Source organism: Cyprinus carpio, chromosome B12 (genome assembly GCF_018340385.1).
Source record: "Cyprinus carpio isolate SPL01 chromosome B12, ASM1834038v1, whole genome shotgun sequence".
NCBI classification, from domain to species: Eukaryota; Metazoa; Chordata; class Actinopteri; order Cypriniformes; family Cyprinidae; genus Cyprinus; species Cyprinus carpio.
In genome coordinates this window covers 21,714,400-21,727,245 of record NC_056608.1, presented here as the reverse complement: position 1 = coordinate 21,727,245, position 12,846 = coordinate 21,714,400, and the positions used below count along the sequence as shown (strand labels likewise).

The 12,846-nt window shown below is 35.4% G+C and overlaps 1 protein-coding gene across 1 annotated transcript in view; it reads right to left on the bottom strand.

The window, feature by feature from the left end:
• Nucleotides 1-1,669: 1,669 nt before the first annotated feature.
• Nucleotides 1,670-12,846, bottom strand: part of LOC109073915 (cadherin-18-like) — a 77,689-nt gene continuing 66,512 nt past the window's right edge. The window contains 2 exon segments of the mRNA XM_042735944.1: nucleotides 1,670-2,578; nucleotides 6,310-6,561. Of these exon segments, the coding sequence (XP_042591878.1) occupies nucleotides 2,025-2,578; nucleotides 6,310-6,561 (806 nt within the window). The 3' untranslated portion in view covers nucleotides 1,670-2,024.

The window sequence follows — 12,846 nt, the reverse complement described above, 5'->3', positions numbered from 1 at the left end:
TACTTAAAAACCTACTTAAAAACACAGCAAGACACAATTAAACACCAATACACATGAAGAGTTAAATGTAATTAAAAATGGTGAAAACAACAAAAAGATAATTCTGTCATCATTTACAGTACTTACCCTTATACCATTACATACTGTACTTGTATGACTTTCTATGTTCTGCAGAGAACAAAAGAGGACATTTACAGATTACTTGACTCCATTAACATTCACTGAATTCTTTTGTTTTCTGCAGAAGAAAAAAAAGTCAGTCATATTAGGTCCAAAAACCATGATGTTGATTAAAAAAAAAAAAAAAAAAAAAGTCTATGGATGTTATGAGTTAACTACACAAATACAGCACATATTCACGTAAGCACGGCCATATACACACACTCACAAAGCATGCTGGGAGCAAAAACAGTTGTCATATGAACTATGGAATAAAACGACTGGAATCATGAGATATTTGGAGAGGAAGCACACACTCAAAATTACATATAGTACATTCATATAGCGATGGAGAATTTTAATATTACATATCCCGAATACTGCTCCTGTATTCTTAATATCCTTACAATGGATAGCCTGATAAAAAAAAGAAAAGAAAAAAACCTAGCCCAAACTATCCACCACCATAATTCAAAAGCGCAACACACATACACTCTCTCTCACACACGCAGAAATGCTGAAATATTCATAACCTTCTCACTTCATTCATGTAGTCACTATAAACCAGGAAGCTGGGGAATATGGGAAGAGAGAGAAAGAGGGAAAGAGACTGTGTATCATCTTAAGTGCCCAGCGGGAGTCCCAGAGGACGCCTATAAAAAATAAACAGGGTTCTATAATCAGAGTCACAAGTACCGACTTTTTATAATGAAACTCATTGCTCTGGTCAAAAACCAAGCGAGTTGCCTATGTAGGCAGCATTTTAAGGCATCGAAAGACATTCTCATGGAAAAAAGGCTGTTCTGAAAGGAAGGGATCTGAATTATGCTTGTTATACCATATGTGAAGGATATCCAAGGTGGTGGATGAGACAAGAAAATTATTACAGCATATGACTGAATATTAAAAACTGTTGTTATAAATAGTTAAATCAAATTCAAAATGCTTGATGTGTATTTTTTATATTTTTATCTTAGTTTAGTAGTCAGTCATTAATGAGGGAAAGCAGCTGTCTATGTAGGCTGTAGATGGCGAGGGAGAGCTCACTAGATTTTGGAAAAGAGCCTGTACTCTATATATAGTGAGCAATTATGAAAATGTTTATTCGCAATAATTTAAATGCTTCAAGGCAAATCTGGGCCAACAAGGGTTTAGATGATTTTCAGTATGATTTTCACATTAAAACAAGAATGATGCGGTGGAGTAGAAAAGCCTGAAGTAACATTCAATAAGTCAGTCTACTCTTAATATAGTCCAGTGGGAAATACAGCATGTAGGTAATTGACTCAGTAACTTATATAAAGAAAATTAGGCACTTAGTTGACTTTTTCACAAAAAGTGAAAATGTCACATGATACTGCATTCAAAAGTTGAAAAGTTATATATAATATAAGTATTAATTATTTTTAAATAATTTATAATTATTTTTTTATTTTCAAAAATGTTGCCTGTAAATAAATAAATAAATAAATAAATAAATAAATAAATAAATAATTTAAAACAACAACAGTTGAGGATAACTTCACATATATTCATGTGTCAGGAATCCAGGACTTTATTGAGCAATAAAAAATATACACCAGTTAAAATAGGGTCCTTATTTTCATTAGTATTTTTTTTTTTTTAAATTAGATTTTCTTTTCAAAATCATTCTTGCCTTGTTGGGATTCAGAGCTCAGAACATCCAAAAGAAACAAGAGAAAGAAGGCAGTCAGTCTGACTTTACAGCTGTAGCGTTACGGCAGCGCAGCAGTCCGAGAGCGTCTCATTGTATTGATGAAACCATGACGGCGGATGTTGAAAAACAGAAGTTTTTTTTTTTTTTTAGTTTTTTGTTCATACTTTTCTCTGACATTGACAAATACTTATGTCTGCTTCTCCGACTCTGCCTTTTCAGTGGATTCGGATGCCGTTTCAACTTCCTCTCCATAAAGTTCTGCTATTTTCTCAAATTTTGGACCCCAGTCGTCCAGGGAGTTGTAGTCCAGGTTGGAATGTGCTCCAGCCGACCCAAGCGAGCTGATGGAGCCTGCTGGTGATCCCTGACCCTCGTAGGCGTAGGTCTGTAAAGAATCGTAGGGTGGTACGCTAGTATCCTGATCCGCCTCGGCCACCCTCTGTTTGATAAACTCCCCGACCTCCATTTCCTCATCGATGTCCAGGGATGAGGGGCTGAGACGGCCGCGGGCCAGTCTCCGTGATGACCACGGCCGGATACACTCGGGCCGGACGTCCCGACGAAACTTGAGTTCCTCGGCGGCGGCTGGGTTCCTGAGGGCGATGATGTCGAAGGCCTCTGTGTCCTCCTCTCCGCCTCCTTCGTCGTCGTACGTCACCACGTTCTCACGAATGTCCTCCTCCGAGATGATCAACGGCTCCTTTTTGCTTCGTCGCAACGTAATGAAGAGAATCACAATGGCTGCAAAGAACAAAAAAATGCTGCTGATTATATAAAATAACACGGCACAATTGATTAATATTGATAAACATGATGCTTTTTAATATATAAACATACACTCTTGAAAAAACAGAGCAACAATTAGGAGGAAAATTAACCCTCTGGTGCTGTTTGGTCATTTTTGACCAAAACATTTTGGTATGGCAACTTGGTAAATGTTCTGGCACTTGCTATGTGAACACACACACACACACTAAAAAAAACAAACAAATTAAACAAAAATTCATCATGGACACGATTAGTTTCACGAAAGTTTCAATGATACTGAAAAAACAGTCACACTTCTACTGTGTTTATGGTCAAAAATGACAACATTGGAAATAATTGGGAAGCAAATTTCCTCCACTTAAAACATTTGGTATTTTTTTGTGATATCAACCTCAAATTCGGAACACAGCTTTGTTTTTAGATTCATGGCTTTGATTTTCACATAGTTTTAGAGTAAAAAATATTTTGGGAAATATGTATTTCATATAAAATGTGAAAATTTTTTCATAATAATATGTTTTTGTATGATTATTTTTACTGTAATTATTTTAATTTTTTTTATAATGTTGGGTGAAAATTTCACCAATAATCTGCAAAGTGTCTTCTTTAAAAAGAAACTGAACTTAAATCTGTGATCCAAAGCATTCATAATTTACAATAGTTTAAGCTAGAAAATTTAATTTCCAGGTGTATGCTCAAGAAATGGTTAGGAGGTAATAAATGGATCATAATTATTCCATAAATATAATTTAGTATTATAAAATCCTAAACCCTAAAAACACAAAAAGTAAAATTTCTGTCTAGCACATGAGCAGCATTAGATAGTCACGCATTGAATGCATTGCCCTCTAAAAAGATGATAAATGAGTCCTGATATTGTAAAAATCAACAGGAATGGAAGATAATTGCATTATGCTTATTAAATATCAGCAGGAGCTGTGGGAAATTTTGCTAAAAGGTTGAAGGTACATAACATATTCATGTCAAGTACTGGAAAACTGAAATAATAAATGATGAAAATAATTTATCAACGTTATTAACACTGAGTAATTCCTCCAGTGAATGTTACGGCACTACGGTGAATGTGTCACAGTAGGAGACGTGCGGAACATTATCAGGATGAGGGAAAAGCAGGTGTGAAGCATCGTCAATGCATGAACAAGCAAACACATCAGGGGCCAGAGATCAGTGCGAGTGAATGATGATTCTTTCATATCCCATTAGAAAGAGCCACTATAAATGAATAGCAAGTCGATATCGCACATTAGTCTAGATGAGCTTTCACTTCACTGATACACTATTAGCTGACACGACTAAAGCTTTATGAAAGCACTTTTTCATGACCCCATTTCTAATGTCGTATATATGTGAAATATATATGAATTACATTATCTATCTATCTATCTATCTATCTATCTATCTATCTATCTATCTAACTTTTTAAATGATGATTTCTTTTATTAATTTTTTTGCATATTTGTCACACTTAAAAGATTCAGATCATCAAACTAATTTTAATATTACACAAAGATAATGCAAGTAAATACAAAATTCAGTTTTTAAATGATGATTTCTTTTATTAAGGGAAAAAAATCTGTCCAAACCTACCTGGCCCTAGGTGAAAAATTAACTGCCCCTCCTTTTAAATTATGAAAGAACTGTGATTAACTACATTATTTTAGAAAGCAGAGTTAAATTTCACTAGCCACACCCAGGTTATCGCAAATGCTTGATTGCAGTTGTTACTGCAAAGGGTGGCACAACCAGTTATTAGATTTAGGGGGGAATTACTTTTTCACATAGTGCCAGGCAGGTTTGGGCAGCTTTTTCCCCTTAATAAATGAAATCATCATTTAAAAACTGAATTTTGTATCTACTCAGGTTAGCTTTGTGTAATATTAAAATTTGTTTGATTATCTGATTCTTTTAAGTGTGACACATAAGCAAAAACTTGACTCCAGCTCTGAATGTTCTCTAAAAAACCAAATAAAAACAGAAAGGGGGCAAAAAAAACTTTTGAATATTATGTCATGAGTGTAGTCTTGACTCCAGCTCTGAATGTTCTCTAAATTTGGTAATTTTGGTAGACAGAAAGACAATGAAACATATTGCAATCTGCTGTATGCATACTGCACAGCAACCACACAATTGTGCTGTTACACAAACACCAAAAGTGCCACATTCTGTTCAGTGTTTGCTAACAAACAAATATCTCAATGTAATCAGCTCTGCTAAAGCCAGTAAATCTATGAAGCTGATTTGCCGAGTGGTAGGAGGGAGATTTTATCAACAAGTAGATTTTAGCAGGAGCAAACAGAGGCGTGTTTGAGCAGGATGTGCCGAACGGGGCGAGCACAACATGTAGCACGAGGTTCAGGACTATATTTAGCCCCGGCAGCTGCTAGGGTGAGTACTGAAAATCTCTCGCTTTTGAACAGGAGAGAGCATCACAGCTGCGAGGTGAGACATAACCCATCCATCCTGGGCCGGAGAGAGGGAGGAAAGGGATGAGAGCAGCCCATGAGAGGACGAGAGGTGGGAATGTCTGAATGTCTATTACATATGCTGCACACTTTCTTCATCTCGTACCGTTAATACAAACCTGTCAGTGCCTCACTCTCTGTCTCTACTCGTTTCTGTTTGCAAATTTTCACACATCTGCTGTTTCACTGGTTTATACTCCATTCTACATTTACCATAACCCTTTCTGTAAAGTGTTACTTCTGTTACCTTCCCTTTCTTCAGTCTTTCTACCAATCAATTGGCCTATTATTTTATATTGTATTTAATAATATTCTGAACACTTTAATTCACTGGATTATAACTATATAATCATATAAAAATCATACTATATATATGACTGGTAGAAACTCCAGAATCTGAACACTTTAATTCACTGGATTATAACTATATAATCATATTGTCATCATGGCGTTCATTTATGCATGCTGTGAATACTAAAACATTCTTCAGTGTTCTGTTCATGACATTTTGATGCAGTCACAACCTTTCACCTGCTGTTGTGAGACCCGTGAAATCCTTTAAGCACGCCCCTTACTTTTGATCCACAGGTTTACAAGGTGAAAGATGAAAAGTCAAGAGCTAAACAGGGCTGGATCAACTGGAATTATCACAATGAATGCCAGAATCCTGCTGTGAATACTAAAACTGGAAAGGTGATAAATGGGAAACAGTCAAAGAAGAAAACTAACCTGATTTACCTAAATACGCATTTTAGAAAAAAAATGGCTAATTTTCTTTATTATTCAATTCTACTACATTAAAAATATTAGTACATGATACTATAAACACTATGGTATACATTATTTTACTAAACTTTGACTATTTTTAATATGTACCTATTTACTTTTTTTTAACAGTTTACAAGTCATTCATTTAAATTAAGCAATAATATTATCACCTAACATCCAGAATCCTACAAAACCATGCGTTAGATTATTCATTCTTAATATTCAGTTTTACTCAAAAAGTATGTATGTATGTTAAATAAATTAAAAGCCTTATGAATGGCATATAACATTACCTATAATAATTTACCATACTACCTATAGGTTGCTTTATATATATTTATATATTGAGTATTATATATATATAATGATATTTATATATATATATATATATATATATATATATATCACAGGCACTGGCAAAATACTCAGGCATCATTTCCAGGTTGAACTCACCCAGTAAAATCAGCACACAGAGCAGTATGGCAATGAGAGCGCCCGTGCTGAGCACTGCGGAGGAGAGGAACGCTTCACCCTGGCAGATCTTCACTCTGGTGCCTCTCTGGCAGGAACACACCCTGAGCGTCAGGGTACTGGTGCTGCTCAGGACGGGTTCCCCGTCATCCCACACCACCACCGGGAGCTCGTACAGTTCCTGGGTCAATCTGTGGAACCGCCGCCGTCTGGCGATGATGCTGGCAGTGCTGTCTGCAGACAGACACACAGATAAGGTCACAATTAGTTAGAAAGCACTCGCACAGCTATCAGATGGCTATAGATGACATTTCTGGCTTTAAATTGCTTTTTGAAACTTGACATCTGTTGCTGTATGAAAGAAAAAAATAATAATCCACATGATTTTTAAAAGTGGAAAAGGAGGGGGAGTGAACAGTGACATATCTCAACTTATAGTGACAGATTATTATTATTTTTTTTTGTTATATGGCTGTCACATTAAAAATAGTCTAAAAAAAACCCAGACCTTTTGTCATTTATTTCAGCCTAATATTATGAGAAATTGTACCTGTTTTACAATGTGGCAGTTCCATATGAATTCATGCAGTGCGCATCAGATGAAAACATAAAATTATAAGAAAAATACATAAGATAAACATAACCATCAGTGGGGTGTAAGCGCTGATCTCATTCAAAAAATCATAAAAAACATAAATAAAAAACACAAAAAAACCACAAAAATTAAAAAATTTAAAATATAAAAAAAAAAAATGAGATGTTTTGGTTCATGAAATATGAAAACAAATCATACAACAACAATAATAACAACAATCATTAATAATAATAATAAAAAAAAAAAAATGATGAGCTAAACAGAATAAAACAATCTATTTCAATATTTTGTGTACCATTTTCAGTATTTATTAGTGGTTAAACAGATCGTAGTTAATCCGTGATCCGTACAGACCAAGCCACACGGTTCAGCATCCATGTGATCTGCGGATTAATTGCAAAATGTAACCATAATAGAGTATAAGTTTTTCATTTGTTCGTATAAACACAAGCAAGCGAATTTTAAATAATTCCAGAGAGTAAAGGCGAAAGGGAACTCTATTCGTTACTTGCGTGCTGTTCTCTACGTGCACAGCAGCACACACTGCGCGCACATGTGTTTCAGATGGCGCGTGAACACCGAAAAGAATCCTCTGAACAGACACATACACATAAAATTATGACAAAATACCCATCTCGACAATCATTCAGGGGAATGAAGGAATAAAATTTCGGAATTTGAATACTATCAATTATTTGTAACATATTCTGTTGTATTCATCTATGCTTGTAATATGTGTATTTGTTCTTAATTTTACTGGCTGGTCTCTTGTCTCTTTAATCATGTTTAAATTTTCTTAGTTTATCTAGAAGTATTTGCTGTGGTATCAAAGAAGTACTTTCGTAAGTACTTTCAATATTTTTCTTTTCTTGCTGATCCAAAAAATGATCTGATCCATGGGTCAAAAACTGTAATGTGATCCAAACCGTGAGATTTGTGATCTGTTGAACCACTAGTATTTATGCAAAAAATATTTAAATTTTTGCACAAATTATGACTGAATCTCAGTTTTCTGCAGTTACCACCAAATATTGATATATGAAACTGTATTGAATTTTCTGTATTTAGGACACTTAAAATGTTGTGAATAAATCTAAATATAATGTACTCCGCTGTGTTTCAAATTGTGGAAAAAGTATGAAACTGTATTGAATTTTCTGTATTTAGGACACATAAAATGTTGTGAAATTATACAGTACAATATATAGTATATTATTACAATAGTTACTATTATTATTATTAGTTATTATAAATTAGTCCAAAATGTATAAAAAGTTATTTCTATCATCAACACTGACCACTGACTGACTTTTGTTGTTTAAGAGAAATAATGGTTTTGGGAAAATCATTTTCTTGTGAAGCATGTACACACTCTATTGGACATTGTTATTTGACCAAAAAATAAAAGAAAATAAAAGAAAATAAAATAATAAAAAAGTTGTAAAAAAAAAAAAAACACATTCAAAAGAGCTTGTAATAAAAAAAAACAAAAAAAAAAAAAAAAAAAAAAAAAAAAAAAACACACACACACAAAAGGCAAATAAATGGTAACAACGAGCAATTCAACTGAAACAAAAAAAATGAAAATTAATGAAAAGATGAAACCGAGGAAAATTCAAGGGTGAAATGCAGAAGTAATGAGAGAGAGCGATAACAGATGAAGATAAAGGCAGAGTCTAAAGAGAGAATGAGAGGAAAAACACAGAGGGAGAAAGCGTGCAGATAAGAGATCATTATATTAAATTAGCCTGGTTTGAGCACAGGTCACTCTCGCTGAAGCTCTCTGCCCAAGTGTGCCGTCTCAGAGCATTTAGGAACCCCATTCCCACAGATGGGCTTTTAATGGGAGAACTCACATTCTCTGAGCACTGAACACGCAAGGTCTGTCTAATACTGGCTGCCTACAGCACAGCGAGCAAAGCTCTTAACCCGAGAATCAACCTAATGAGCCTCCATCTCGATCTTTCTGAACTTCATCACATCCTCCGGCAATCCCTGCGTTTCTAAGCATTCTAAGAAAGGGATGCTAGATGGACAAGGATACAAGGAAATCAAATGAAATTGAGCAGCAAATGAGTCAAATAGCAAGAAAGAGGGGCATGGCACATTTGATCTGAGCAACATTTGAATTCAAGTCCATTAGAGGCCTATGTGGCATATTACAGACTCCTGATGGACAGCTGCTTCTGAGTAAAGTCACTTTATATCAACCTTACCTGCATGAAGAAATATCATTTCTAAACAAAATCACTCCTAATCAACCCAATAATAATACTATTAAATGAAACCCAGAATAATCCTATACATTTTACATCTATTAAATGCAATATTATGTTTTATGCAATATGTAAATGAGAAAAAAAAAAAAATATTACCAACATTTGTCATTGATTACACCTACACACAGGTAGGTGGTGTTCATTCAACCGATTCGTTTAAATACACTGCTTCATTCAGGAGTGAAACTGTGATGGTCTTCATGAGTGAGTCACTGAATCATTCATTCAACCAATTTGTTCAAAAACACTGATTCCTTCAGGAATGAAACAAGTAAGTGTCTTTGAGTGAGTCACTGAATCTTTCATTCAGATGATTCATTCAGATGAATCATTCAAAAAGGTACTCCTCTCAGAAATTTTACAAATAAAGATCATTTTAGATGTTTAATTACTATTTGGAGCATTGGGATTGCTAGACGAGGGCTTAATGAACTAATTCTTGTAAAGACCAAAATCTCAAAATTAGATCGTGCTTATTCCGATTCATTTTGCCAGCACAGGTCACATTATTTTATTAAAAAATGGATTCATTCAAGAATGAAACAAGTTACTGTCTTTATGAGTGAACCATTGAATCATTCATTCAACAGCTTCATTCAACAACACTGATACGTTTACACTATTTTCGTGGCTAAGCAAGACTAAAGTTGAGCAATAGTGTGTCTAAAAAGCAAGTTACTATTTTTAAAAAAAAAATATTTTTATAACTGTTAAGTAAAATAAATATCACATTCACGCTATTGATCCTAATATCTGCTCTTGCTTGTGTGATATTGCTTATACAGTGCATAATATTAATAATAAAATAACAATTAATGTTAACAATAAAATGTTATACAGTGTTATTGTATTTTCTTTTCAAAGACATGCTTAAATATGGTCCATAAAACTCAGGGTTACCAGGTTTTCACAACAAAACCCATCCAATTGCTACTCAAAAATAGCCCAATCATGTTTCGAGGGGGGTCCACCTGTAAAAATCACGTTCCGGGGGATAAAATACACGCTTTCTGGCAGGGTTCCCCTGGTAAAATTAGCATTTTATGGGCTAAATATCACGTTATCAGGGTCTCTTCAACCACGGGAAAACCGCAGACTTGGCAACACTGATATTACTGACAGATACTTCTACTGCATTACATCATGTGGATGTGCTCATATACCTGGATTTTAACATGGATAATGCACACATATGGGTATGTCAGAAACTGCTCTGTGTCTTGCTGCTATGAAAAACATTTCCTGCCAGCAGCATTAAACACCTGCACAGACACAAACAGCTCTCACTCCTGGCACCCAACTGTGTCCCATAAATAATCACAGAGACACACTACATAGAACATGCATTTCTAAACAATGTACTGTAATGCATGATCAAAAAAAAGAGAGACAGAAAGAACAAGAGAGATGCAAAGGCTGAAATCTACTCCCTTATGAATCTGACGTCAACCTCTTGTTCACGGCAGACATTACAAGATAGAAGAAAACTTGCTTGCAGGGTCAGACATGTAAGAAAGCCCAAAGAGGCTATGCATTATTTATTTTTGTCAGTCTTCACAACTTCAATTTCTTTCTATTTCCTTTTTTATTTTTCTTATTTTCTTCTATCACTCAAGTCTTACAAACAATAAGCCTTTCCCCAGATGTTGCTTAAAACAAATAAATGGAAAAATGTTCCATCTTTGTAGGGAGGGAAACATTTCTGTCTTGGTTTATGTTGACGTGTCGTCCTCACCCGCTGGTGGCTGACAGCACGCTGTCTCTAATTGCACTGCAACACTGCTCAAACTGACATTTGAGAAAATAATCTGTATGTTCAGGACACAAAACCAGGCTGAAACCACCACCTTTACATCTGCCAACATCCCAGTCCGGAAAACAGCCAGCCTACAACCGATCTGGGGGAAAACAAGGCCTTACTCAACCTTATCCCACACAAGGTTTCCAAGCACCTTCAAAGGAATGGTCAAGTAATGCATATATGCTAATGAGCTGCTGTTTGATTGGCGGCTAGCACTCTATAACCAATTAATTCGTTTTTCACTTGCTGCTTCACTCAACACTGTCAAAAGGCTCATTTGAAATGTCAAGTGCTTGAGATGTCAATCGGCTCTTCTTTGCACAGATGAATATATTTCGGTTATTTGTTGCAGATCATGGATGCTTTTGAAATACTTGCATGAAGATGAATATGACACACAAGTCATTGTGTCTAGAATTGAATTTGGTTATTTTGTCACTAGTATTTCAGCTTCCAGCTCCCAAAACTGGTCTTTTAATTCATATTTAATATGAAACGGCGAAAACTGCTGCCCCATGGTGAGCAGGAGGTCACATTTTGCCCACTTCAGCAGGAAAAAGGGCCGTTTTGTTTGTATTTGATACAAATACTGTCATTTCTACTGTTAAACTGGGCTCTTTCTGAACAGGCGAGTTGATGGAAAAAACTGCTTACTACACAAACGTTTGGCAGGCACTTGGTGTGCACGCTGTATCTCGGCTCAATATTTAAATGCTTGTTTTAAGTCCATCGTTTTTAATCATTTATCCTTGTCAAAAGCAGCCCCCAAATGTCTGTTATGCAACACAGTCTGTGCACTTTTAGCAAAGCTTTTATTTAGGAGGGTTTATGTGGAAAGCAGCACTGTTACTATGGCTCATATACTCTAGGTTAGGGATTTGAACAAACTTCAAGCCTAAAATATTAAACTCCGGCACATAATTCATCCTTCACCATTTGTACATGAACAAAACCTCAAACACCTTGTTGGGGTGTTATTTTTCCAAGCAGACTTTTTAAGCTCTGGCATGCGATGAAACAGATGGAAAAAAAAAATCCACTGAGCTGCACTGTAGGACTACAATCACCCTAACAACTCAACAGAACACCTTAGCAACTGCACTGAAATGTGCACAGGAGAGCAGTAATTTAAAGTCAACATGAAAGGACATTCAGCATTCAATAACAAAAAAGTGGGTGTACTGGAATAAGTTTATTTGCTATTTTTGCTGTAACCTTTATTATATTAACATCAACCATTAAAAAAAAAAAAAAAAAATCTGTCTGCTTAATATCTGCTAACACTTTATTTTGATGGTACGCATGTAAGTAACTTTGCAAGTAAGTTAACTATTTCTACTAACCCTAACCTAACACTACTTACAGTCTAATGAGAGTGAGTTGACATGTAGTTGCAATGTTAGTTGAGTCAGTTGCAAAGTAACTTATACCAGAGCCCGTCTACGGAGAGCCTTCCCACTCCCTATGAAGTCCTATTGTACCGAATTTTGGTTGCAGTTCCACCAGAGTTCCACTGGGGGCGATCGCCATGAGTGCAAAATGAATGGGAGTCTATGGGGCTGGACGGCTAAATTTGTCCCTTTCACCCGATTGCCGTTGAGAAATCTCAGATCTTATTGTAGGTTTTACAAGTTCAACATGGGTTATAGGTCGAAAGTTGAATGAACGACTACTTATGTCCTTTCGATTTCTTACAGGTTGAGTTGTTGTTGCCATACCACGCTAGCATTCTGCTAATGAACGTATAACGTATGACGTCATTGACATTTTAAAAGACTTTTTAAAGCAAATAAGTGACTCTAAAAAAAATCTAACACCCAGCAATGTGTAATTTCTTTGCATCT